Genomic DNA, 27,302 nt, shown 5'->3' with positions numbered 1-27,302 from the left:
ACATCAGAGTCTCTTTTTGGGCCATGAGTTACTCCAGCAATTTGACTCCACTGTCCTGATGCAAACAATTGATTAAGCACTCAGCTGCTGACTAAAAGGTTGGAGGTTTGAGTTCACCAGGAGATGCCCCAGAAGAAAGGCCTGGTGATCTATTTCCAAAAAATCAGCTATTGAAAATTCTATGCCGCACACAGTTCTAATCTGACACAAACAGGATCATCATGAGTTGGAGTCGATTTGATGGCAACTAGGTTTCTGGGTCCTCTTTGGTGGTGGTCCTCGGCCCAGTGGGTGAATTGAGTTGCTGGGAAAGGGCAGACTTTACCGTGGGGTCTGCAGTTTCTCCGAGAAGCAGAAGATTAGACATCAAGGCTTTGGGGACCTTCTGTGAGGCCAGCAAAGGCAATGGAGGCCTCCAAGTTGGCTCTTAGGTCCTCCAAGAGCAGGTCTAACCCCCTGGATCTGCTCTGCTACCTTGTTGGTGGGTTTATTTGAGCATGAGCCCAAAGTAGTCTTGTTTGAAAAATAGGGATGCAGAGACCTACTTTTCAGGGCTGCTGTGAGAAATAAGCACAATAAAATTTTTTATATATATACAGCACCTGGAAGAGCATCCTTTTAGAATGTGGCAGGTACTTTATTCTCTGTAGCTGCTATTACTGATGTCGCTGTAATTATTACTAGCAGTAGCCCTTCCATTTTGCACTGGTTTCCTAACCCTCATGAAAACATCGATTATAAAAGGTAACATAAAACCAACTACAGAATATTGCAAAGCATATTTGTGGGAAGATGAGATTGTGTAACTTTTGTCGAGCCAGAAAATATAACCGGTGGTCATACACCACGACCACCACCAGCAGTCGCCACCACCACCAGACAACGCCACCACGTGTGACCAAGCACATTTCTCTCCAGATTTATAACTTCCAAGAAAAGTACAAATGACTTGAACGGTGACTCTGGAAGCCTGTTTTATGGGAGCACCAAGGTGATGGCCCCCACAACTGAAGCCCCAGCAGAAACCCCAGGCCTGGGACTTGGCACAGCCTCAGCCTTGGGCACACTGGGACAAAATCCCTACCTGCAGACGGAGCGGACCAGTCAGATGCAAGCAGTGAGGGCCAAGAACTCCTCCAACAAACACTCAACTCTCTCGCCCACCTCCCTGTTAAGTCGCAGCCATGAAGGTTCTGGCCCAAATCATCCAGTCTTGCAACATAAGCGATCTCTCTACAGGTAATGATTCATTAGTCACAGAATTAAAAAAACAAACAGCTACCAATACTCTGTTGTAGTATGTGTATTGTGTGTTGACCATGTATATAGTTTGACCATATGTATTGCATACTGACCATGCATACAGCACACTGACCATGTATATAGCATGTTGACCATATGTATAGCATGTTGACCATATATGTATTGCATGTTGACCATGTATATAGCATGTTGACCATGTATATAGCATGTTGACCATATGTACTTCATGTTGACTATGTATATAGCATGTTGACCATATGTATTGTATGCTGACCATGTACGTAGCATGTTGACCATACATATATCACGTTGACCATGTATATTGCATGTTGACTATGTATATAGCACATTTACCATGTATATAGTATGTTGACCATATGTATTGTACATTGATTATGTGTATTGCACATTGACCATGCATATTGCATGTTGACCACGTATATAGCATGTTGACCATGTATATAGCATGTTGGCCATGTATGTAGCATGTTGACTGTGTATACAGCGTGTCGACCATTTAAAACATATGATGCTTGGCCTTCATGTAGAGTCTTGGTCGAGATTCCTCAAAATACATGAATCATTGGTTACTTTTCAAAAGCTCACCAGTTTTTCCCACTGGAAGTGGTGGCAGGGCTCTGGGAAGGCGGTCACAGCCACGTGGAACTTGTCCACTTGCCCACAGTCATCTCAAGATCCAGAGAATGGGAAAGAGAACCAGGCTTGCCTTTCTCTAATGTTTGATGAACTACATTTATTAGCCTTTATTTTTTTTTTTATAAGATTAGCTTCTGTTGCTTTTACAAGGCCACCTGCTCACAGGCTCTTGACCTGTAAGTATCCACTTTGGGGCCCAAGAAGGGAGTCCAGGTGTAGTGAGTCATGGCATAGTGGCTAAGTGAAGGCGGGAGCCCCCGGTGAGCGCTGGAGCCACCAGCATGCGGCTAGTCTTTGGCTCATGAGTACAGGTGGAGGACACAAATACACCCCTGCCTTGGGGCTGGACAATGGGTGTGCTATAAGGACCAGAGGCCGGGAAGTGAGAGCACTGAGGGCAGTAGAGGAATCCCTGGGTGGTTCAAACAGTTAACGCGCTTGCTGATAACCCAAAGGTTGGAGGTCCAAGTCCACCCAGAGGCACCTCAAAAGAAAGAGCTGGTGATCCCTTTCTGAACAATCAGCCAGTGAAAACCCTATGAAGCATAGCTCTGCTCTGACAAACGTGGGGTCGCCATAAGTTGGAGTCAAATGGACAGCAACAGGCCGCGGTGGTGACTAAGACGCTGGAGGTGCTCGCCGAGCCCAGTGCTGTAGTCTACTTTCTTCTTGGATGCAAAAGTCCCTTCACTTCTTCAGACTCGCCTACGTTCTCCTTCCCTTCTTTAGATTGGAAGGAACTAGGTCTTTGATCCCATTCATCTGCTTCTGACATCCCAAATGGATTCTGTCCTGGCTAGCACTCCAGATGACATAGTATCTTTTCAAGTTTGTTTTTATTTGGGATTTTACAAAAGCACAAGAGGCAGATAATGTGATTTGGACGTGTTTCTGACCCTCTTAAGCCTAGAATTTCAGAAAAACCTTAAGACATAAATTGGACCATTCCAGCAGTCACTGGGCCCAGGGTGGGGGCCTGTGATGAATTGTGTTATTAGTGAGAAAGACCCCAGGGAAGAGGGGCAAGAGGAGGGAAGCATTAGGAACGCTGAGAGAAGGAAGCCCAGAGGGATTTCTGGAGCCTAGACAAGGCATTAATCAGCCTGGGGTGGATTTCCTTTGCAGAGACATTCTGAAGGAATCAGTTTGATTTGGGGGAAAGGAGATAGGTATTGAATTATACCCAGTAAACCTTAAGGACGGTGTATCCCAGGCTGATCCAGCTTTTCTCCTTCCCCGTGTCAGAACCTCATGTGACTTGAGGAATGTGAGAAGTAGGTTGTGGATGTCCCTGCATGCTGTTGGCACCTGACTCTGGCAAACGGGTGGCCCAGCAGCAGCCCGAGTCATGGATTTGCAGCCCATGCTTTGTGGACTGGAAGAGACCATTATTGATCACGGCAAAGACAGGAGCAGGCTTTCTTTAAGATGGATACCCCAGCCGTGGTGGCTATGAAAACTTCAGTATCACCGGAGGAAATGTCAGACAGCATTTACGATGTCAGCAAGAATGGCGGGCTGAAAACAATCACCCAAGGGCCCTGGGCTCAAGAGAACCGCTTGACGCAGGTTTATCAGATGCCCACAGGGACACACTCTCCTTCCTCCACCATACGACACGGTGAGAGATTCAGGATGGGATCTGTAGCATGATCTGAGTCCTTAGCGATGACTGTTGTTTATCAAATGAACAAACTTGTTCCTGCTGTATATCAGCAGCTTCATTGTTTAAGGGCCTACAGCCCTGTTGGACAATGGAAATCACTCAATTCAAAGTCAAGAATAAAGCTCTATCCCCTTATCATTAATAATACCCTACCATATTCTGTCACAGTGGTTAAGCATTTGGCTGCTAACCAAGAGGTCGGCAGTTCAAATCCACCAGGAGCTCCTTGGAAACCCTATGGGGAAGTTCTACTCTGTCCCATAGGGTTGCTATGAGTCGAAACTGACTCAATGACAATGGTTTTTTTCGTTTGTTTGTTTTATTCCACTAAGATAGCTTAAAAAGTATACAATATGAGAGAGAGAAGAAGTAAAAGAAAAATAAAAAGGAGAAAAAGAGAAAGAGGAAGGGGGAAGAGGAAGGAGAAAACAGGGAGGTGGGCAGGTTTCAGCAGAGATTCCAGATTAAGGCTGACTGGAAGAAAGGCCTGGTAATCTCCTTCTGAAAACCAGCCAATGAAAACCCTGTGGGTCACAGCAGAATACTGCCTGACACAGTGCTGGGAGATGAGACTGGTTGACCGACGAGGGCACAGGACTGGGCAATGTTTCATCCTGTGAAGGGGGGGGAGGGGAGGGGAGGGGAGGAAATCCGACCAAAGGGGAACCGAGAGTGATAAGGCTTTGATGAAGCAAAAGTGTACCATGTGTCTGTGTGTAGTAGAATCCTCTCCACAACCTGACTGTGGCTGAGGCTGCCAGAGCTTACCCATCTCCGTCTTCTCTCATTCTTGGGCTAGAATATACATTCCTGCCCCTTCAGCCACGGTGGGGCCACGTGACTCATTCTGGCCAATGTAATATGAGTGGAAGAAATGTCGGCCCCTTGTGGAACAGTCCATAAAATCTCCTGTGATATCCTCTAATTTTCTTTCTCTCTTTTTCTTTGATGCTGGCTGGGTGCGAAGGACTCAGTGGAGGGCTCTGAGGCTGTGGAAGATGGAGACACTTCTAGATGGATGGAGAAGTAACTGGATTCAAAGTCTTCTTGTACCTTCCATGTAACATTAATTTGTGAAGCCAGAACCACAATTTATTGAGATAGAAATGAGCAGATATTACACATGCAGTGGCCGACAGTTTATAACACGTAGGAAGTAGAGGGCTGCTCTCTTAGCAAATAAAATTGACCCGGTCCTAAAGATCAACTAGATAGGTTCACATCCCCACTCTCTGCTCCATTTTGGTGGTTCTGTTATGTCACCTTGAGGATTAAGGTGTGCCTCATGCAAGCCATGGTGTTTTCAACCGCCTTATATGCGTGCGAAAGCTGGACGATGAATAAGGAAGACCAAGGAATTGATGCCTTTGAATTGTGGTGTTGGCAAAGAATATTGAATATACCACGGACTGCCAAAAGAATGACCAAATCTGTCTTGGAAGAGGTACAGCAAGAATGCTCCTTAGAAGCAAGGGTGGCGAAACAGTGTCTTACATACTTTGGACATGTTGTCAGGAGGGATCAGTCCGGGGAGAAGGACGTTGTGCTCGGTAAAGCAGAGGGTCAGCAAAAAAGAGGAAGACCCTCAATGAGATGGATTGACACAGTGGCTGCGACAAGGGGCTCAACGATTGTGAGGACAGCCCAGGACCAGGCAGTGTTCCTTCCGTTGTATATGGGGCTGCTATGAGTCGGAACTGACTGGTCGGCACCTAACAACAACAATAATTGTGACTGGAGAAGGATAAATAGGAACCAATCTGAACTAATCACCTTCAGCACTGTCACCAATGAGAACCACCTTCACCACATTATCACTACCACCAAGACCTCCACCACGACTGTCACCGCGGACTGGACTCGCCACGACTACCATCACCGCCGTTACCACCTTGCCACCTCTGCTTCCACTATCACTGCCACCCCGCCCAGTATCACCACCACTACCGTCACGTCTACCATGAACGCCACCATGGCTACCATCATCTCCATTACCGCCAACCTCCCCGTTGTCACCACCATCACCACCATCGCCACTACCATCACCATCGCCATCGCTGACAATGCCATTTATAACCCTGACACCACCATCACCACCTCAATGCTGCATCTACCACCACTACCACCACCACGATGGTGGTTAGATATGGCGCCAAGGATGGCCCCTCAGTGAGCTCCATCCCCTAGAACTCACACCACTGTGTAGCTGGCTGCCCTTGAGCTGGGGCTGGCACTAGAGCATGGTGAAGGTGACTCTATGTGACTTCTGAGGCTGGCCATAAGAATCCTTCCAGCTTCTCCCTGAGTCTCTTGGGAGGCTGTCTTGGAATTCGGCTGCCATGCTGTGAAAAGCCACAGAAGAGGCCACTGGGAGGCTGTCTGGGCGACAGCCCCAGCTGAGCTTCCAGCTGACGGCTAGCATCAACTGCCAGTCACGTGAGTGTGCCATCTTGGACGTCCAGCCTAGCTGATGTCTGGTTGCAACATCATGAGATGCCTCAAGGCAGAACTCTCCAGCTGAGACCAGGCAGCCCTCAGAGCTACGGAAGGGAACAAATAATTTGTTGTTTTAAGCCATTAAGTTTGGGGATGTTGGTTATGCTGCAAGAGAGAACCCTAACGACCACTCGTACCATCACCCGCATCCCCTCCTTTGCTGCCCCTCCACACCCCAGCCCGCGACCATCACCCATGCTCTCCAGGGAGTCCGGACGGGGCCGGGGGTTCTGCCTGCCACCCCATATGAGGAGCCTTGTTGTATCTTCACAAGGACCTTGTAAAGGACACACTTGTCTTATTTTACAGATAAGAAAACAGAGCCTCCAAGGTTGAGTGGCTTGTCGGGCTCATACAGGTATCAGGTGGCCGAGCCAGTATTCTGGCCAGTTCTCTTATCAATTTCACTGAACTGCCTCTGAGGGCCACCTTTTTTGTATCGTTTCCACTTAAAAGGATAATATCAAAAGAAGCGAATTTTGAATCTATCTATCCAGGAAGAAGGAATTGGAAAAGCAAGCTCTTGTGTTTAATGTTTATTTTAAACAAGTCAACACGCTACTGGACTATTTTCAGGCTGGAAAAACAAAAAACCAGTGAAAAGAAATGCCAACATTCTACTAGAATGATATTTTGAGACTGGAAAACATGCAAACAGCCGATCAACCAAAAAAAAAAACAGACAACCTGGCGAAAAGAAACAGTGCTCCATGAGAAAGACACCTCATGAGCAGCTGCGGATTCCAATCTGCCGTCAAAAGAAAAATTATAATTTAACTGGGGTTTCTGTCACCTTGAGGGCCAAGAATAATTCCCGTCCAGTTTCCCTTTGTCTTCGGTAAAGTGAAGTATGTTTACAACAGAACAAAGACGTATCGTTTCCCCCCGCTGTTGTTGTTGTTGTTAGCTGCCCGTCCAGTCTGCCCCTGCCTCTTGGCGACCCCAGGCAGATGCAAGGAAATGCCGCCTCGCCCTGCACCATCCCCATGACTGGTCTGTTAGGATCCACAGGGTTTTCAGTGGCTGACTTTTGGCAGCAGATCACCAGGCCTTTCTTCCTGGTCCATCTTAGCCTGGAAGCTCCACTGAAACCTGTTCAGCATCACAGCAACACACAAGCCTCCGCTGACAGTCAGGTGGTGGCTGCGCATGAGATGCACTGGCCGGAATCGAACCCAGGTCTCCTGCATGGGAGGTGAGAGTTTTAGCACCAAGCCAGCACTGCCGCCATCATTTCGTGTTTACAGCCCTATGTTTCGTCATCGGTCCAGGGGCTGACGCCCTCCAGTGCACAGGTTCTACTGACATCACTCACTGGATTCGGGGCGCCCCCCACACACCTGCCAGCAAACCACCGGAGGCCCAGCCTCAGTTACCGCACACGGAAGGGCCGGGGGGTACTTGCCGTATCTGGAAGCATAGTCTGGCCTAGGAACCAAAATAATTTTTTGGTAAACTTTGCAAAAAGATTGAAGCTCTGCGTCGAAAGGCCGCTGTGTCGTCCCCACGATCAGGACTCGATCGTCCGGTTTCAGGAGCTTTAGGATTCTGGGGAGCTGTTTCTTCAGGCGTTTAGGTTCCATCTGGGAGAAAGGGAGAGGAAAAAAAAAAACAAAACAGAACAAAACAAAGCTGGTTCACACATGGAAAAAAGGACCAAGGGGTACAGAAAATGTACTCTTAGGAGGCAGTGTTTGCAAAACTCTAAGGAACACAATTTCTTAAGGTTTGTCCCAGGACGCAACTGGGGATGAGCTGGCCATTTGGGGGCTCATTCTTCATTCACCCGGGTGACATTAATGGCTGTCACTCCCCCCACCCCCCCATGTCCAGACTTGGAAAGTGGGAAGGCAGGAAGCACCTGACGGAACATTCTGGAACATTCTAGCACCTTGACCTTAAGAATGGGAAACAGCCATAGACTTCCAAGCGGAAGGAAGCTTGCCGGGGACTTATAATTAGTCTGTGGTGCTCCTATTTCCCTCTGGGTTGTTGTGAAGGCAAACTGAAGGCTTCCTTGGCTCACTGTTGTAACAATGAGGCCCTTAAGTCCAAAAAATACCAGATCATGTAAGGTTGTGAAGTGGATCTGAAAGAGTGTGAACCTGTGTTCTTTCAGAATGGCCTCTGCACTAATGAGGGAGAGGGGCAAGATGTACCAAGGCTCTCTGTTCGGACCCCAGGTGGGATGGCTTCTGGTCCATGGGGGTCAGATTTGGCCACTTTGCCACGGGCAATGCGCTGGCTTGAAGCCCACTTCAGCGTGGGAAGGAGGACAGGAGGCGATGGGGAGCCGCCAGACACCTCAGCTCACTTTGGGCCATTTTTGCTCCCATTTGGCTCAGGGGCAACGGATCAAGTTGAATGCAAAACATTAAGCCTGGAGTCTTGAAGAATGCTGTCTCCTGGTGCTGGCCCAGGGCACCCTGTAAATTAACTTTTAGCATTGTTCAGCCCTGTGCATCCCTGCAGGCCGGTGCGTGAGAACACCCTTCACGCAGGAAGGGGCCTGGTGTCATCTAGAGAAAGGAACAGGCTTTGGAAGAAAGTCTACCCTCAGGAGTAACAGTGGATGACGGTGGGCATTGGGGGCACAGCCTGGGGGCAGGGGTGACTGAGGACTGAGAGTGATTTGTGGGGCCTTTGGAACAGGGTGAAGCCTGTGCGTGAGATCCTGGGGAAGCCCTTTGGTTGAGAGAGTCTCTCACAGGCTCTGGCCCTGGAGTTGGGGGTCAGGACTGGGGCTGGCCAAGTTGCTCTGCACAGGGAGGGAGCAGGTGGTGTTCCTGGACCCCTGGGGTGCCCTGGAGCAGAGAACAGAGAGGGGAGAGATGGGAGGGGTGGGGAGGGGAACTATGATCAGGAGGGGGCTTCCTGCCCCCAAGTCTCCTTCCTGGATAAGAATCTATTCCAAGTAAGGACTGCAAAAGGGGGCATACATACACACACTAAAACATACATACATACCTACGTGTATACATATGTATCTATGTGAGTAAGCTGATATATAAAACAGATTTATTGAGATATGATTCACATACCAAAAAAAAAAAAAAAAAAGCCCATTGCTATTGAGTCAATTCTGACTCATAGTATAATCCTATAGGACAAACAAGAACTGCCCCATAGGGTTTCCTAGACTGTAATCTTTACAGGAGCAATGGCCAGGTCTTTTCTCCTGAGAAACTGTTGGGTGTGTTCAAACTGTCAACCTTTCAGTTAGTAAAAAAACCAAAAAACTCAAACCCGTTGCAGTCAAGTGGATTCTGACTCATAGTGACCCTATAGACAGAGTAGAACTGCTCCATAGGGTTTCCAAGGAATGGCTGGTGGATCTGAACTGCTGACCTTCTGGTTAGCAGCCGAGCTCTTAACCACTGCTCCACCATGGCTCCATTTCATTTAGTAGTCAAGCGCAAACCTTTTTGGTCACCCAGGGACCCTACACCACAAAGTTCACCAATGTAAAATGTGTAGTTCAGTGGCTTTTAGTATATCCATAGACACGTGTAACCACTGGCACCATTAGCAGCAGCCACTTCCGATTTCCCTCCACCCACCCCGTTAAAGACCTAGGCAACCACTAATCTTTTCGTCTCTGAATATTCCTATAAATATGTGACTGGCTTCTTCCATTTGGTATAATGCTTTCAAGGCTCATCCGTGTTGTAACACGTATCAGGACTTCATTCTATTTGATTGTGGAAAGATACCCACTGTATGGATAGACCACATTTACCCACCGTATGGACAGACCACATTTACCCACCGTATGGACAGACCACATTTACCCACCGTATGGACAGACCACATTTACCCACCGTATGGACAGACCACATTTACCCACCGTATGGACAGACCACATTTACCCACCGTATGGATAGACCACATTTACCCACTGTATGGACAGACCACATTTACCCACCGTATGGACAGACCACATTTTATTTCTCCATTTGCCGGCTGATGAGCATTTGGGTTGTTTGCACTTTTTGGCTATTATGAATAACGCGGCTACGTACATTCATGTACAAGTTTTTGTGTGGACATGTGTTTCCATTTCTCTTGGATATAAATATGGAATTGCAGGCTCATATGGTAACTCTATGTTTAATCTTTTTGTTTTAGCTGTTACTTTTAAGTCTTTGATACATTTTGAGTTGATTTTTTGTGCATGGTGTGAGGTAGGGGTCCAATGTCATTCTTTTACAGGTGAACATCCAGTGGGCTCAGCACTATTTGTTGAAAAGATTATTCTTTCCTCATAAATGGCCTTGGCACCTTTGTCAAATATCAACTGGCCACAGATACATGAGTTTCTTTATGGACTCTCAGTGATATTCCCTTGATCTATGTCCATCCTTTGGGGTCGTTAGTAGTTGGAATTGACTCCATGGCAAGAACAACAACACAAATGCTGGCACCACACCGCTTTTATCACCGTAATTTTGTGGTAAGTTTTGAAACCAGGAAGTGTGAGTCTTCCAACTTTGTTCATTTTTTTCAAGGTTGTTTTGGCTGTTCTGGGTCCCTTGAATTTCCGTATGAAAATTAGGACCAGCTTGTCAATTTCTGCAAAGAAGCCAACTGGAATTTTGATGAGGATTACATTGAATCATAGGTCAGCGTGGGGAGTATCATCATCATAACAATATTAAGTCTTCTGATCCAGGGACATGGGGTATCTCTCCATTTATTTAGGTCTGCTTTCAGTTCTTTGAACAGTGTCTTCTAGTTTTCAGGGTAAAAGTCTTACACTTATTTGGTTAATTTTATTCCTAAGTATTTTTTATTATTTTTGATGCTACTGTAAATGAAATTGTGTTCTTAATTTAATTTTGGATTGTTCATTGCTTCTGTATAGAAATACAACTGATTTTTAAAAGAGTGATCTTATATTCTACAGCCTTGCTAAACTTGTTTATTGGCCCAAATAGATTTTTAGTATATTCTTCAGGATTTTCTATGTACAAGATCATGCCATCTGCAAATAGATAGTTTTACTTCTTCCTTTTCAGTCTGGATGGCTTTTCCTTCTTTTTCTTGCCTAACTGCCCTGGCTAGAACCTCCGGTACAATGTCGAACAGAGTGATGAGAGCAGAGACTCTTCTCTTATTCCTCACCTTGGGTGAAAAGCTTCAGTCTTTGACCACTGAGCATGATGTCAGCCGTGGGTTGTTCATTAGCGACCTTATCAGATTTATTCCTACTTTTTTTTTTTAATCATGAAAGGGTGTTGAGCTTTGTCAAATGCTTTTTCTGCATTTATTGAGACGATTAGGTGGCATCTGTCCTTTATTCTATTGACACATGTGCTCCATTTATCAATTTTCAGATGATAAACCAACCTTGCATTCCTGGGATAAATTCCATTTGGTCATGGCTTATAATCCTTTCCATAGGTTGCTGGATTCAGTTTAGAGGGGAGGGTTTGTAATGTAACTCACAGCAGAGAAAGAGATGGGGACTCTCATAGTGATTTCATTCCAGTCTTGGCTCTGCTCTGAACTGCTGTGTGGCCCCAGGCAGCTTACTCAACTTCTCTGAACCTTAGTCCCTGCATCTATAGAATGGAGACTGCTCTAGGACTACTTCACTGGGGTGCTGTGAGGATTACACGATGTAATGTGTCTGCCTGGAAAGAAGTAAGTGCTCAATAAATGATAATACAAGTCCAGATGAGAAATCAATATGGGGTTGGCTCTGTGGAAGGATCCCTGGTGGTGCAGTGTGTAAAGTGCTCAGCTGCTAACTGAAAGGTCAGTGGTTCAAACCCACCAGTTGCTCTGCAGGAGAAAGATGGGGCAGTCTGCTTCCATAAAGAGTACAGCCTTGGCAACCCTGTGGGGCAGTTCTACTCTGTCCTGTAGGGTCGCTATGAGTCAGGATCCACTTGACAGCAGTGGGTTTGGGGCTACTCTGTTGCCGTAGTGGTGCAGTGGTTAAGAGCTCAGTTGCTAAACAAAAGGTTGGCAGTTCGAATCCACAAATCACTCCTTGGAAATCCTATGGGGGCGGTTCTACGCTGTCATATAGGGTCACTATGAGTTGGAATTGACTCAATGGTATTGGCTTTGGTTGAGGAGTAAGGTCTTTCTAGCAGAAAAGTAAAAAAACAAAAACGAAAAATTAGAGGCTTCACAATTTGGAGGAACGAGCAAAACTGCCAACAGAGCTCAAAACCTTTGTTTGAAAAGCTCCCACCAACCTCCATTGTGACGGATGCTGTCTGTAACCACTTAGTTCTAAGGAGTCGCCTCTGGGCCCTGCACAATGGAAAAGCTCTCTGCTAAGACCCTGGAAGGAGTCTCTGTGTAGGAATGTCTACACTCGTGCCAGGAAGCAATCCACAGCACTTAGGCGAGGCTTAGAAAACTTGCAACACTTGGGTTTCATTTCACCAGGGTGGACCCATAGTCCTTTCACACAAGGTGGCTGAAAGGTGGTTATAGTGAAAACATTTAAAATAGTCCTTGGAAAATGCAGGAGGGGAAGAAGTCTGGGGTGGTGGGCAGCAAACGAAGAGGGAAAGGAGGAGGGTTGGGTTGGGCCGCATTGAGTTTGAGGCAGCGTGGGGAGGTGTCCAGCGGGGGATTCCAAGTGCATCCGAGTTTCCAAGCCATGAGGTGGTGCCCAAGGAGGGCAAGGGAAGAGAAAAGAAACAGACCCAGGCTGGAACCTCAGGGAGCGCGAGCCCGTGTAAGGGGAGGGTTGATGTACGTGATGCTGGGCGGGTTTCACAGGAGACTCCAAAATAAGACAGACTGGGAAGAAAGGCCTGGCAATTTACTTCTGAAAACCAGTCAATGAAAACCCTATGGATCACAACGGCCTGATCCCATTGTGCATGGGCTGCCACGAGTCAGGGCCGACTTACAGCAGCTACAATAGCAAAAGAAGGCAAAGGAGACAGCAGGAACTGCTGGCAGGTGTCAGCACACCCAGGACAGCGCCGTCATGGAAGCTGAGGGAGGGGAAACTTTTAAGAGATGGTGAACTTGAACTATGCTGAATCCAGCAGAAAGGGAGAGTAAGCGGGCCAAAGCATGCACTGGCAAAATGGAAGTCAAAGAAAAACTTTGAGAGAGCAATTTATATGGCCCGGCGAGGGCAGCAAGCTGATGGTGGGGGGTTGAACCGTGAGTGGGGGTGGTGAGAATGAACCGGTCTTTCCAATGGCTTGGCAGAGGGCAAGGCAGAGAGGAGGGTGGCTGGGATGTGTAAAGTGCGAAGGAGAGTCCTTGTGAGGCTGGAGGCTGTGACTGCATGGAGGGAGAGGCCCACCTTGCATAGTCTGGGACCTGCCCCAGCAGCCCAGATGCCATGGTAACAGCGGTACTGCCCTGCCCTCCCTGGGGTGGGAGATGGTTCTCCAACCTGTGTGTCCTGGAAAGGCAGGGACACCTGGACTTAATGAGTCTATTTGGATAACAAATGTTGATCCTGGGCTTTGTCCAGAGCAACGTGGTACAGTCCCATTAGGAGGGGATGGAAATGAAAGGTGAATTCATTCAACCCGGAGCCCCCACACTCGGGCCACCTGGTTCCAGTTGAGAGATGCCCATTATGCACGAGCTCCGGACTCACCCATCACGCCTGCGAACATCCCCACTGTCGCTTGGCAACCTGCACGACGCCTGCCCCAGCCGCTAGGCCTGCCAGCTCCTCACAACTGTATTATCGTTGGCCATTTCAAATTAGTGGCTAGCATCCACACAGCAATTTCAATTTGCTTTTCTGCAGTTAGTGCCACAAAACAACCGCTGCAGCCAGCTTCAACAAAGCAAGCAATTCCCTGGCGGAGGCACTGTTGCGAGGTCAGGGAAGGCTCTCGCTAGATGAAGTCACGAAGAGTAATGGTGCAGAAAATGCAGGCACGGACGGTGGGCCTCGTTCTTTACCGCCTGCCTCTTCTGCACAAACGGCCGGCCCACTGCGTCCCTCGCTCCCAGGAGCAGGCGGAGGATGGGGCACGTCCGGCGTCTGCCAGGGCAGGGTGTGGTTGTCCAAGTGGCAGGGAGGGGTGCCTGGAGCTCAGACTGTCCCGAAATCCTACAGCTGCAAGGTCTTCTTGTGTGTGTGTGTGTGTGTGCTGGGGCGGGGGGGGGGGGGGGGCGGTGGCCGGAGATTGTGAAGGACCGTGTGAGGGGAGCGGAGTGTGGTTGGGAGGGTGGAGATTCTGGAGAAGACGAGAGGTCCCCAGATGCAGTTGTCACGACTGCCCTGGAGTGGACCACAGGTGAGGAAGGGCTAGTGGTGGATGCAGGTAGACTCTAAGTGCCCCTGATGGGCTCGGCTGTGGGCGGCTGGAGGCAGTGATTTGCGTTCAGCGTCTCCCTGGGTCTCGGAGGGAGAAGGGCTGGGCCTGGGCTGTCAGACATACCTGACTCTGAAGCCCAGGTCCACAGCCACCCAGCTGTGGGCCTGTGGAGGCTTCTGTCGTCTTCTGTAAGCAGGGGGCACAGTGTCCTCCCTCCCAGGGCTGCCTGGTGAAGGGAAGGTGCTGAACAGGTGCCACTGCCCCTGGGGGGCCTCCTGCTCTTCCCAGCATCCAGGGGCCCCGCTGAGCCTGCCCTTTGTGTCCTTGCTGCTGACGGCCACGTGACCACCGTGTACTTTAGTAGTGGAGTGGCCACAGCCCGGGGATGAGGTCTGGGAGCCTGGTCTCAGTCCCTGGGAATGAGACGTTACTTCAGGGCTTCCTGGGACCCCTCAGACCAGCGTGTCTGTTTGTACCCTGGCTGGAGCCGATGGAGCCCCAGATGTCTCGGCAGATGGACTTTCTTCTCCCAGTCAGCACCTTTGGGACCCAGGTGCCTTCAGACAGAGACTGGGTCAGGGTGGAGGCGGGTGGTAGAGAGGATACTGGGCACCCAGTATGGCCGGTGAGGTGGGTAGTAGAGAGGATACTGGGGACCCAGTACAGCCGGTGAGGTGGGTAGTAGAGAGGATACTGGGCACCCAGTACAGCCGGTGAGGTGATGAGCAGCCTAAGTGACATCCCGCTGAGGCAGCACCGCCTGTGGCTTTCGTTGTTTTTGTTCTGAATACTTTTTTTTTAATTTCAAAATTTGCCATTTTAACCATTTTGAAGTATACAATTCAGTGGCATTAATTATACTCACAATGTTGTGTAATCATCACGCCTGTCCATTTCCCCCTTTTCTATACTCCAAAGAGAAACTCTGTTCTCCTTACGCAATCACACCCCTGCCCCCTTCCCTCTCTACCCCCAAGCTCCGGGATACCTCTCATCTGCTTTCTGTATGGATTTGCCCAGTCTAGCTATTTTATACAGGTGGAATCAGACAACATGTGGTCCTCTGTGACTGTCTTCCTTCACTGAGCATCACATTTTCCAGGCTCATCCATGTGGTGGCACGAATCAGAACTTGGTCCTTTTTACGGCTCAGTGATACTCCTGCCTTTGGCTTTGGCTGTGTCTTCAGAAGGTGGGCTGCACATGGTGGTGGCACAGATGCCAGGAGGCTGCCTGGGGCCCCAGTGGCTGAGGAACTTGGTGAGTCTCCGAGGCTGTGAGGCTGGGGTGGGAGAGCCAGGCTGGCAGGAAGCCCCGCTCTCCTCTCTAGGGGCAGGCCTCAGGATGCCATCACAGCGTGGAGTCTGAGCACACACCTAGTCCTGTGTGCAGCTGCGGAGTGCAGAACACAACTCTTTCCCCACCTCTGCCTTACCCTGTGGCTGGGGCACTGGAGCTAGAGGCTGGGACAGCTAGGGTGGGGGTCTGGGTGCTGGAGCTGGGGGCTGGGACAGCTAGGGTGGGGCCTAGGTGCTGGAGCTGGGGGCTGGGCTGCTAGGGTGGGGCCTAGGTGCTGGAGCTGGGGGCCAGGACAGCTAGGGTGAGGGTCAGGGTGCTGGAACTGGGGGCCTGGACGGCTAGGGTGAGGGTCAGGGCGCTGGAACTGGGGGCCGGGACGGCTAGGGTGGGGGTCAGGGCACTGGAGCTGGGGGCTGGGACTGCTGGGGTGGGGGTGTGCAGTGTCTTGCAGCTCCGTCTGTGCCCAGGACGGCTCGGGCCCCGTGGCTGGCCTTGTGGGTGTTCTGGCGTCCAGGGACCCTCTGCTTGTTGAACGGGTGGTGATCTGTGCTCCTCAGTGTAACCCCCTCCCCCCACGGACTCCTCTAATGTAGAGGTAAACAGAAGAGACATCCCACTGTCCACAGCAAAGACTGCATGGCAAAGAACTTCATTTTCTATCGGAACAAAGCGAGTCCATGGCTGTGTCCAGGGGGAATCAGAGAATCTCCGTGTCAGCAACACAGGTGGGGTCAGGGAGGCTGTGGAGTTTCTAGCCCCATCTTCATCAGCTGCCTCCTGTCCTGTGCAATGACTCCCGCTATGTGCTATGTCTAAAAAACCAGTTGCCTCTCGGTTGATCCCAACTCATGGTGACCCCAAGAGCAGCAGAGAATAACTGTGCTCCATAGGGTTTTCAATGGCTAATTTTTCAGACATAGATAGCCAGGCCTTTCTTCTGAGGCAACTCTGTGTGGACTTAAACCTCCAACCTTTCTGTTAGCAGCCGAGCCCATTAACCATTTGTACCAACCCAGGGATTCCTGTGCTGTGTCTACAGAACGTATATTTCACTCCTGCCTTCGGCCCTCCTCAAAGCCTCCCCCTTCCAGGTCTTCCTCAGTGTGTCTCTGCCCCTCTCATCAACGAGCGGGTCGTATTCCTTTTACTTTTCATGGTCTCAGGTGTGCAGGTGAGCAGACAGCTGTAATGACTGATGGCAAGCCGACTGCTCGAAGGACCACGGGACAGGAGGCTTTGGGGCCTTGGAGTCTGTCCCAGCTGCAAGGGATTTGAATAACCTTCCTGTCAGCCCTTTTGCTCGGCAGTTAAGGAGGCAGAGGCTCAGAGAGGTTCAGCTGCTTGCTCTAAGACACACAGCTGTGAGGCAAACGGCAGAGCAGGCCTGGGACCCACGTCTCTGGGTCCCAGGCAGAAGTCCCCTATGGCCCAGGCTGATGCTAGTCGGGCACACAGACACCGCAGCAGCCTCTGGCCCTCCAGGAGACGAAGCTTCTGTTGGCTGCGGACTCCTGACACCTTGGGTTGAACACCGCCCTGCACTGCTCTTTAGATTTATAACCTCTCTCATAGGAACCTCAGCCATCAATTTTGCAAATACCTGGGCTTTTTTTTTTTTTTTCCAGTGCGGCAGTTTAGCCAGCAGAGGGAGCTAGCGACCAGAGTCCGGAGGACGTAATGAACGAGTCCTCCTCACCGTTTCTGAACCCGCAGGGCAATCAAGGCTCATTTGGGGGAGAAAAGATTGCGCTTCCATTCTTTACCCAAATCATCTCTACCTGCTAAAAACGATGTATAATGCATAAGCATCAAAAGTGATTAAAACCCTTATGAATTTAATCAGGAATTCACCCTTAACCACTATTTGCTTTTGTGCAAATCGATGTGGAATAACAAGTATGTGTATCTGCAAATTTTTTTTAACTCGTGGGAAATTTGCTGGTGATTTGTGGGGGGAAGTGCGGTGGAAGGGGCCATTGAAAGGAGAGAAAAGGAGGAAGGAAGCAATTGAGAGCTTGCTGGGGGGGGTCCCAAACGGGGGCCACTTAGCAGTTCAGCGGATGGCCTTTGTTCCCAGATTTCAGACCTTCTGCCATTTATTATTATGGACGATAGGAAATCCGAATAATAACCCCTCTGTGTGCCATTTAGAGAGAGCGCTCTAAATCGTTTCTTACCTCTGAAGCAGATGTTTGGGTTTAAAGTTCCCTCTCCCCGTCTTCCACACTGTCTTTCATTTTCTTCTAGATTCCAAAAACCAAAAAAGCCACCCACTGCGGTCGAGTCGATTCCGACTCATAGCGACCCTATAGATCACGCCTCATAAAATCAGACCCCTGGGGCCTTCCCCTCGCTCGAGAGGGCAACGCGGAAGGTTTAAAGCCCATGCGTTTCCTTCCTCCTTGGAAGCTGCAAGAGCGCCTCAAAAAAGCTGAGGTGGTCCCCCGACTAGGAGGAAGGAAAAGGCCGAATTAAGAAACGATGGCGACGTCCTCACCTTCTTTTCGTTGCTAGGCACCTTTTTGTAGAAGGTTTTTTCTGTTTCCCCGATCCACACCACGGATGGCTGGAGCTGCCGAGCCACCTGCGAGGGAGAAAAGAGAGACTCGCTTGAAAACGCATTTTGCTCTTGGGTGCGCATCTGATTCCCCCCAGCAGCCTGTGACACTTGGTGGCTCCCCAGGACGGTGGTGACAGCAGCCAGCGCAGTGGCCCCCGCCGACGCGGCGGAGACTCGTGTCTCAGTGCGTAACCCGCCCAACTGGACGTACGTCCTCCTGGGCAGGTGGGCACAGCCGCGACCCCACCCACTCGAGGGCCCTGTGGCCAGGACGCACACGGAGTTGGCACACTCTGCTCTGGCATTCCTCAGTTGGCTTGAAACAAGTGAAAATGAAGGGAACTGGGCCCTAAGTTTTAATTACGGTCTACTTGAGGTTCACAGGTTTATTTCAGCTTGCGCACGAAGAGGAAAAGCGCTATAGTTACAGGGCCCCGCGATGCTGTTTGTTCTTCTGGGTCTAGCGGTGCCTTTGTGGCTCAGGCTCTGGCGGGAAGGTGGCCACCGGCCTTGGGACACCTGTGGGTAATCGCGCACATTGGACAATCTCTTCAAAGCACCCCACGACAGTGGAATGCGGGCATTTTTGCAACAATCTCTGCTTTGTGTGAAATGGTGACAGACAAGGCTTACCCAGCCACAGCTGGTGGAGTGTTAGGTCTGCCTATTTTTATATTTCTTGAAACATCATTAAGGCAGCAGGCACACTGACAGCCATTCCAACGTGTGGTGGTAACATCTCCAGGAATACTGCAGCCTCTGGCTCTCTCTCACCAGTATGATGTAGGAAAGGCTCTCAGGGCTCTAACGCAGATTACCAAAGTTCAAAGACAAAAGTGGGCATTGGTTGAACTTGATCCTTGATGGGTGCAACACCAGGGCTGGCAGCATTCCCAGTCCCAACCCCCGAGGGTGGGCAGAGAGAAAGCAGCACCAGCCTAGCACTGTTTGGTCGTTTTAATGTTTCAGACCCAGAGCCCCAGTGCTTCATAACTCAGAACCCCACGTTTCCATTTCAGCAGCCGAGGCAGGTGACGTGATGACAACAGGAGCCCCAAGCTGTAAAGCAGCAGCTGGGTTCCAGGCGTCCAGCCACCCGCGTCCCACGCAGCATCACGCTTAGTAAGAGCCAGCTCGCACCAAACACTTCCTTAGCCTCAAGGATTTCACTCATGACACTGTGATTAACCTTCACTGCAACCCTGTGAAGCCGGAGTTGTCATCCCTGTTTACAGATGGGAAAACTGAGACTCAAAGACGTTGTGACCTGCCCAAGGTCACACAGCTAGAAAGTGCCAGAACCAGGATTCTAGCCCAGGCTGACTGCTGTGGAGTCTGTGTTGGAACCACAAGGCCACAGACAAACGTGTATCATTTAATTGTCACCGCAGATACAAGGGGTGGGCCTCGGGGACCCTGCTTAGAGGGGGAAATGCTAAGTCCCTGAGAGAAGAATAAGTGGTTGCAGTGAGATCAACTCAGATGCCAGGATCTTCTGGTCTCAAAGGCCTTGCTCTTTCCTATATCAGGATGAGCAACAGGCCTGTACCCCCAGCTCTGCTGAATTTGGGGGCGGTCTGCATTTGTAGGTGCTTTAATTTGGCCTTCAAATGGGGGTGTAGTTTTGGCACCAGAATCCAAATAGATAATGACTCTTTGCTGGTTTTAGAACATTAGAGAAAAAGACCAGCATACGTTCAACCTGACTGTTGTAGTAATGGGTTAAAATAATTTTCATTGTACATAAAGACCTTGCTTTCTCAAATCCAAAATCGAGGTATAGATTCTTAGTTACAGTACCTTGTTTCTGGAATGACGAAGCTATTTTATTTAAAGACCTAGCCCAAACGACCAGCTGATGGCATATTAGCACCCGGCCCAGCCACTCTGCCCCTAGCAATCACATCTATAAGACAGACAGAACACCCCCATATAAAGGAACGCCTTGTTATCTTCTCCCCCACCCCCATTCATGAGTTTTATTTAATAAAATCCACCCTCTTTGCTTTGACAAAGGCCTACCTCTGGAGTTGATTTAAATAAAAAAACCAACTCTCTGATATGTCAAAGCAATTAAGTCTTTTGCCAGCTTAAAAATCCTGACTCTATGCAGAACGGCCAAGTGTGAAATTCCGAGCTCTCCAGACGTCCAACAGGACCAGAGAGGAGACAAACAGTGGAATGGATGCAGGCAAGGTCACGGGCCTTCAGGGCCAGAGCTCCCCAGTGCTCCCTGCCCAGCCAGTGGTGACAGCTTGCTGGGTGCCCAGCCCTCTGCTAGACAGTGAGGCCGGGAAGAGGGATGGGGGTGTGGGTCCTCCCTGAGCTGTGTTCACCCCCAGCCGGGAAGCCATGCGAAATGGCACCTAGTCAGAGGGTGACTCAGTACCAGGTGCTGTTGGAGACAGTACGTGCTCTGGACTTGGGAGGCAGGAGGCCACTACATGGGGGCCAGGACAGGTAGGTGACAAGTAGGCAGAGGTTACAAGGGATGAAGGATGCAGCCTCCTCTTTTTTGAACAAGTCAATGGTTGTCTTTAGAATCACCTGAGGAGCTTTGAAAATATGGTGCCAGGTCCACCCCTGGAGATTCTGGACTAACTGGGTTTCTTCCTGGGTGTTCAAGTTGTTAAGACTCCTAGTTGGTCCCAGTGCATAGCCACTGTTGGGAGCCACCACCCCAATGGATTCCCATCATGTACTCACTTAGATACACTCAGCTTGGCCTTGATGTTGGGTTCCCTAGGACCCTGTCCCAGTTTCTCTGCACTCACCCCTCCAATGAGGTCTGGAGACTGATCTCATGCACTCCTGTGGCTTCAGTAACCTCCTATCTGTTGATGACGTCTAAGCCCACCTCTGGAGCTTCAGGTAACATCCTCCCTAGAGCTTCACACCCTTACATGGCACCTGCCTCCTGGAAGCCCCCAGAGTCCAGAAGGCCAAAGCTGAACCCATCTCCCCTCCATCCTGCAGACCTGCTCCTCGCCCATGCTCCCCGTGTGACCTCTTTGCACCATTTCACCAGCCAGAGACTCGGGTATCTACCCTTGCCTGCCCCCACATCTAACAATCCTAGAGCTTGTCCATTCCACCTCCTCATCTCTTTCCACTCCATCCATCCTTCCAGTCTCTCACTTCTTAGTTTTCTTTCCAATATGGCCTGTGTCCTGCAATTGGGGGGCCTGGCCAACTTGCCCAAGAAGGGCAAGCACTAAAGAACCGTTTTCACTAAAAACTGCTTTAAGTCAAAAGCTTCCCTTTTTCCAGCCCTAAGAGTGATCAAGAAAATGAGACAGTACATATAAAAGATTTTAAGCTTTTAGAAAAAAAGACAATTTATAATAACAAAAACAAAACCTTACTCTTTTCAGTCCCTCTTAAAAATCTTGGTGTTAGAATCTGAAGCCAATGGAAAAACAATTTTCCCACAAACAATTGTCTCTTGTCCTAGGTAATCGTGAGCTTTCTCAGGCAGCAGTCATTCCTCTCCATGCCCATTTGGCGAACAATGGATTTTCCACAGTTCCTCTTTGCGCGCCCTATTCTCCCAATCCAGCGTTCCTTAATGGGAACTACAGATGCTAGTGCCAAGTATGTGAGTGCTTCTTTTTTTTTCTGCTTTTAACAAAGTAAGCTACATAGACAGGCTTGAGTTACAGGCATCTCACTAACTTGAGATAATTTTGAGACCGACAGTCTTATTTGTACCACCTGATTTAAGATTGTTTTGAAAACCTGGCCACACAATTCCACTGAATGTGAAAGTTAGTGACTGCCCCTTGCACTCTTACGCTCTTTTAGAACGAGCACGTAGGGGAATTCCACACTTCCTTTGTTTTTTAACACACACCTGGGAAGGAATTCCTTTCCCAGGACATTAACCTGCTTTGGGGGCAGCCAGGGCTGTGTGGCGGACCTTTTCTTTGGGGAGCTTGGTTTGGAAGGGCTCAGTGTTATCAACTGAAATGGATACTTTTCCCAACAGTATTTTTCAACAATGGTAACAATACAAGTAGCATTTATTTACAAAGAGCTTCGATAGCCATTATATCACTTCTGTGCTCACAAGTAGCTCATGGTGCTGTGCCAAGCCTTTGCCCCTATTTACAGCAGAGAAAGCTGAGAGAGAAAGGGTTAGATAACTGGCCCAGCATCACGAAAGTGGTGGAGCCTGGATCCAGACCTGGGTCTGTCTGATACAAGGTCCCTGGTGGTACAAACAGTTTGTACTTGGCTATTAGCCTAAAGGTTGGCAGTTTGAACCCACCCAATGGTGCTGGAAGAAAGGCCTGGCAACCTGCTTCCACAAAGATTATAGCCAAGAAAACCCTATGGAGCAGTTCTACTCTGTAATACCTGGGGTCGTCATGAGTTGGAATCGACATGGTGGCAATGAGTTTGGGTTTGTTTTCTGTCTTACACGCCCAGGCCCGTGTTTTTAACCAGGTGTCACACTGCCAAGTCGCCACCAGACACATGCTGCCCTCTCCCAGATCATCTCTACCCTGCCCTGTATCATCCTCTGAGATGGTTCAGGTTGTGTGTCAACTTGGCTGGGCCATGATTCTCAGTGGTTTGGCAGTTATGATGTAGTCTGGCAGCTATGTAATGATGTAATCATCTCCATGATGAGATCTACTATGAGCAGCCAAGCAGTTGAAAGGAATTTTCCTTGAGGGTGTGGCCTGCATCCAATATAGGTGCACTTTCTGGCAAACTCACTGGCTTTGGCTCGCTCTGGATTCTGCAGCTGGCTCCTCTTCACGTGACCTCCAGTTCTTGGAACTTGAGCTAGCAGCTTACCTGCTGATCTCGGGTTCTTCAGCCCCTGCAGCTACGTGAGTCAGAAGAAGCCTCCAGCCTGACGCCTGACCTATGGACTTGGGACTTGCCAGCCTTTACAACCTCGTGAGCCATTTCCTTGCTATAAATCTCTCTCTATATATATTTGGGTTTGCTTCTCTAGAGAACCCAGTCCAAGACATCCTCTATCACCTTTCAGCCCAGTAGGAAGGATGTGGCAACAGTCACTGTCTTGTCCCCTGGCGCATGGGTCTCTGACCTCCCCGACCTTCCTCTGGGCTGCTCAGAGGACACCTGGTGACTGTTCAGCTCTGGGCAGAGAAGGGAGGAACGGAATCCTGGAGTTCTCGGGGGCAGCCTCTTCCACAAGGAAGACTGAGGGAACACAGGCTGTTGTACTTGGTGGAGAGAAGACTCAGAGGGGCAGGTTGGTGGTTTTCAAATAGCTGAAAGGCTGCTTTCTTATTTGTGGCCCAGAATGTGGCATGGGGGCCGTGCTTTCATTTCCTCATTCATAAACATGTATGGCGGACTGCTGATGTGTCAGGCATTGTGCAAGATGCTGGGGGCTCAAAGATCTCTGAGGCCTTTCTGGGGCAGCCAGGTGTGTTGGTAGGATGAGGTCAGGAGGCAGTGCACAGGAGGAGGCTGGAGATGGGGTGGGGTGGGGTAGGGAGGTGGGAGAGGATGGCCTTGGGGAAGGGAAGGGCTTGTCTCCATTGCACTGCAGATGGACGTTGGGTGGCTGGCCCTGCAAGGAGTGTACAGGTGGGACAGGGATGTTTGCAGGTGCAGGAGGCAGACACTGAAAACACGGTCTTGTTGTTTTTTCTTTCTTTCTTTTTTAAAACAATTCATTTTATTTTGTTGTTGTTGAGAATATGCACAGTAAAAACACACACCAGGTCAGGTTTCTACCTGTGCATTTCAGCGACATTGATTACACTCCTTGAGCTGTGCAGCCATTCTCACCCTCCTTTTCTGGGCTGTTGGTTTTGCACAGGCAGTCTTCCTTACCGAACATTTCAGAATATATAGACTGATGTAACAACACCCTTTGTCCCTGTCACCTAGAGTGGGTGCCCACACACTCCTGTCTCCACAGACCCTCCAACTTCCATGTTTGCAGAGGTGGGACTGTTCCAAACATGTTGGTTTGTTCACATCCTGTGAAATTGATTCCTCTAACATCGTTTAACATTGTGTCCATAACTGAACGATCCAGGGACAGGGCTCCGCCTTTGCCCTAAATCAGTGTTTAGCGAGCACCTGCAGGTACGTGCCGGTCGTTTGTGTAGAACCGTCCGCAGCAGTGAAGCTGCTGGGTGAAGGGGCCTGAACGGTCTGGGTTTCTTCATTTGTTGTGAGTTGCCATCGAGTTGATTCTGATTCATGGTGACCCATGAACCGTTCCATAGGGTTTTCAAGGCTGTGACCTTTCCGGAGCAGGTCACCAGGCCTGTCTCCCGAGGCACCTCTGGGTGGGCTTGGACCGCCAACCTTTTGGCTAGGAGTTGAGCGCTTCACTGTTTGTGTCACCCAGGGACTCCTCATATCTTCATAGGTGTTGTCAAACTGCCCTCCTGAAAGGGGGTACCAGTTCACACCCTCTGTAGTGATGAATGACTCCATCTGTTTCTCTACACTCTTTTCCTCAACAAGTACTAGCGCTAAAAAACTCTGCCAATTTGTTAATGAAAAATGGTATTCCTTGCCCTCTTAATTTTCATTTAGCTATGAAAAGGCTTCGTTTAAATTACCCATAGATGGTTTGAGGTCATGGACAATTAAATGTAATTAATTTATAATTGAACTTGACCGAAGTTACATAGGAGAGTTTACGGCAATTGCCAGTAGAGGGCTCCTCAGTCCTATTAAATAAAGACCATTTCCACCAATGTGTGTTCTCTCAAATACTGGGAAGCTCTATTAAACAATTAAGGCCTGATGGGCTTGATCTTTTATATTCTCCAGAGAAAGGCTGTCCTACATTCAGCCAAGGAATTAGATTCTCTTGGGTTAGGATAGGAGGCCCTGGGTGGTGCAAAATGTTAACGCACTTGGCTGTGAACCTAAAGGTTGGAGGTTCGAGTCCACCCAGAGGCACCTCGGAAGAAAGCCTTGATGATCCACTTCTGAAAAAGCAGCCATTGAAAACCCTGTGGAGCACAGTTCTACTCTGACACACATGGGGTCGCCATGAGTCAAAGACAACATGGCAACTGGTTTGGTTTCCCAGTTGGGTTGGGGTATAATGGCTCAGTAGTTAAAGCCTGTTCGTGTTCTGGTACAGTTGGGTTACTACCCTGGAGCTGTGGAAGTCCTCACTGAGAGTTCTACTTGGCTTGCTGTAGAAGACCAAAGGAAATAAAGCAGCTGCTCTCCTTGGCTGTCGGGTCTCAGTTTACCAGGCTGAAGGGACCACCCCTCGCTCACTCGCTCTCTCCTTCCCTCCTTCCACACATGTTGGCTGAGCCCCCATGTGGTGTCAGGCTCCGTGGCAGAGGCAGGGACGTCTGGGGCCCGCAGGGCATACAGCTTCTTGCTGAGACCCCAAGGAGCCCAGCGTGGTCAGGTGGCGGCCCAGGGGGTGCTGCCCTGCTGGGGAGTAGCTGAAGGGTCTGAGTTACGGGCAGGGGGCTTACTTTCCTGCACCTTAGTCACCTGTATTCCGCTTAAACACTTGACACATGGAGGTTTTTTGGTCTGTACTTCTGCTTTTTAAAACGATATTTTTTTGTTTCCGTCTCCTTGTGTTACCTTTTAAGCAATGGTGGAAGCTGCTTTGAGTCTTCATGGGAAGTTAGCAGCTGTCTGCCTTTAGCCATCATCCAGAGAAGACCAGGAGCCCACTGCGCTGACCCTGTAGGGACAGGAGGCTAAACTGAGGCAGAAGAGAGGACCAGGAGGGGCCGGGGGTGCAGGGCCTCGCAGGGAAGACGGGGCAAAGCTGACAGACCATGGCAGGTTCCCTAGTTCGACGTGGTCCTCCTCAGTGAGGGGCAGATACCTGCCCACAGCCCAGAGGAGGGTCAGAAGCGAGAGGGCTCTGTCAGCCGGGCGTTCCGAGGGCACTCAGGTGGGCTTCAAAGGTGTGTGATGCCTGGGCACGCCCTCCTGTCCTGTGCTCTGGAAGGTGACTAGGCTTCTCACAGCAGACACTGCAGCCTGTGCGGTCACAGCTCCTCCCTGCTGCACTGTTGCCCTGATGGGCCCCGAAGCTGCTCTCTGTCTCTCTCTTCCTCTTAAGTGAGCTGCTCTGGTTTTGGGGCCAGGTGTAGGCCTTTGCATCATCCGTATCAAATGTCACCGTGTGCAGGTGGGACCAACACGTTTATTAATAAATGTCTGCCTTTTTTTTTTTTTTTTAATTATCCACAGTAGCAGTGATGTCTCTGCCTGGATTAATCAGGAGTAGAAGTCCCCATGGACAACTGGGTGGGGTCCTTTGGAGCCTGGCCATCAGGCTGTTGGCTGTGAGCCCAGCGGGGGCCCCAGAGGGGTGCTGAGTCATGAGGAGCCACATGGCCTGGCCCCGACACTGGCTGGCGGCCTTCTTTGCCCTTTGCTGTGGCGCCTCCTTCTAGCCCTCAGGGGCCGGATCACCGTGGGAGAGTAAGAAGTACAGGAGGGCCCCCGCGGCCCCAGGGCACAAGAGAGCATCTCTCCCAAGACCCAAAGTGGCCAACCGGAGAGTTCTCTGATCTGGACTCTGCCCTCGACTTCCTGTGGGAGGCCTGGAGGCCCAGGGCCGTTCTTACAGGGAAGAGGGAAGGCCACAGAAGGGGATTCAGGAAGACATGGGATCCTGTGGGAGCAGGCCAAGGGGACTTGGTAGCTTTTAGTCCTCCTTTCCTGGCCCAGGAATGGTCTTGTCCTGGAGTCACCATGAGGCATGACAGTCCACCGGGAAGGGGTGAGAGGGTATAGCTCTGCAGTCCGACCTCAGCTTAAATCAGATTCCAGCCCCTTTTTCTTTTGTATTTTTGGTCAAACTAACCATTCCAGCCTCAGTTTTCTTATCCGTAAAGTGGGGACACTAATTCCTACCTCATCAAGGTTTTTGTCCAATTCAAAGAGAAACTGTGTATAGAACTCCTTAGCATGCTCCTGACTCCTAGCGGGGCCCACAGAAGTCCCCCCTCCACTGCCCCTTTATTTGCTTTTATAATAAAACCCGAGGATGCTGGTGGCTGAGGAGGGTTGTGGGCGTGATGGCCCTGCCTCGATAACTTCTTTTGTCTATGAAATATGTATGAAGTATCAATCATTTAGGCTCCTGGGTGGTGCAAAC

At 49.8% G+C, this 27,302-nt stretch overlaps 1 protein-coding gene across 1 annotated transcript in view; it reads right to left on the bottom strand.

Moving 5' to 3' along the window:
• IQCA1 (IQ motif containing with AAA domain 1) overlaps window positions 1-27,302 on the bottom strand; it is a 176,441-nt gene that overhangs the window by 5,557 nt on the left and 143,582 nt on the right. Inside the window, exons 17-18 of the mRNA XM_064286503.1 lie at window positions 18,140-18,226; window positions 7,488-7,665 (exon numbers count right to left, since the gene is read on the bottom strand). Of these exons, the coding sequence (XP_064142573.1) occupies window positions 7,488-7,665; window positions 18,140-18,226 (265 nt within the window). The remainder of the gene's footprint in view (window positions 1-7,487; window positions 7,666-18,139; window positions 18,227-27,302) is intronic.

This window comes from Loxodonta africana, chromosome 6, assembly GCF_030014295.1.
Source record: "Loxodonta africana isolate mLoxAfr1 chromosome 6, mLoxAfr1.hap2, whole genome shotgun sequence".
Lineage (NCBI taxonomy): Eukaryota > Metazoa > Chordata > Mammalia > Proboscidea > Elephantidae > Loxodonta > Loxodonta africana.
This window is presented reverse-complemented; position numbering and strand designations above follow the sequence as displayed.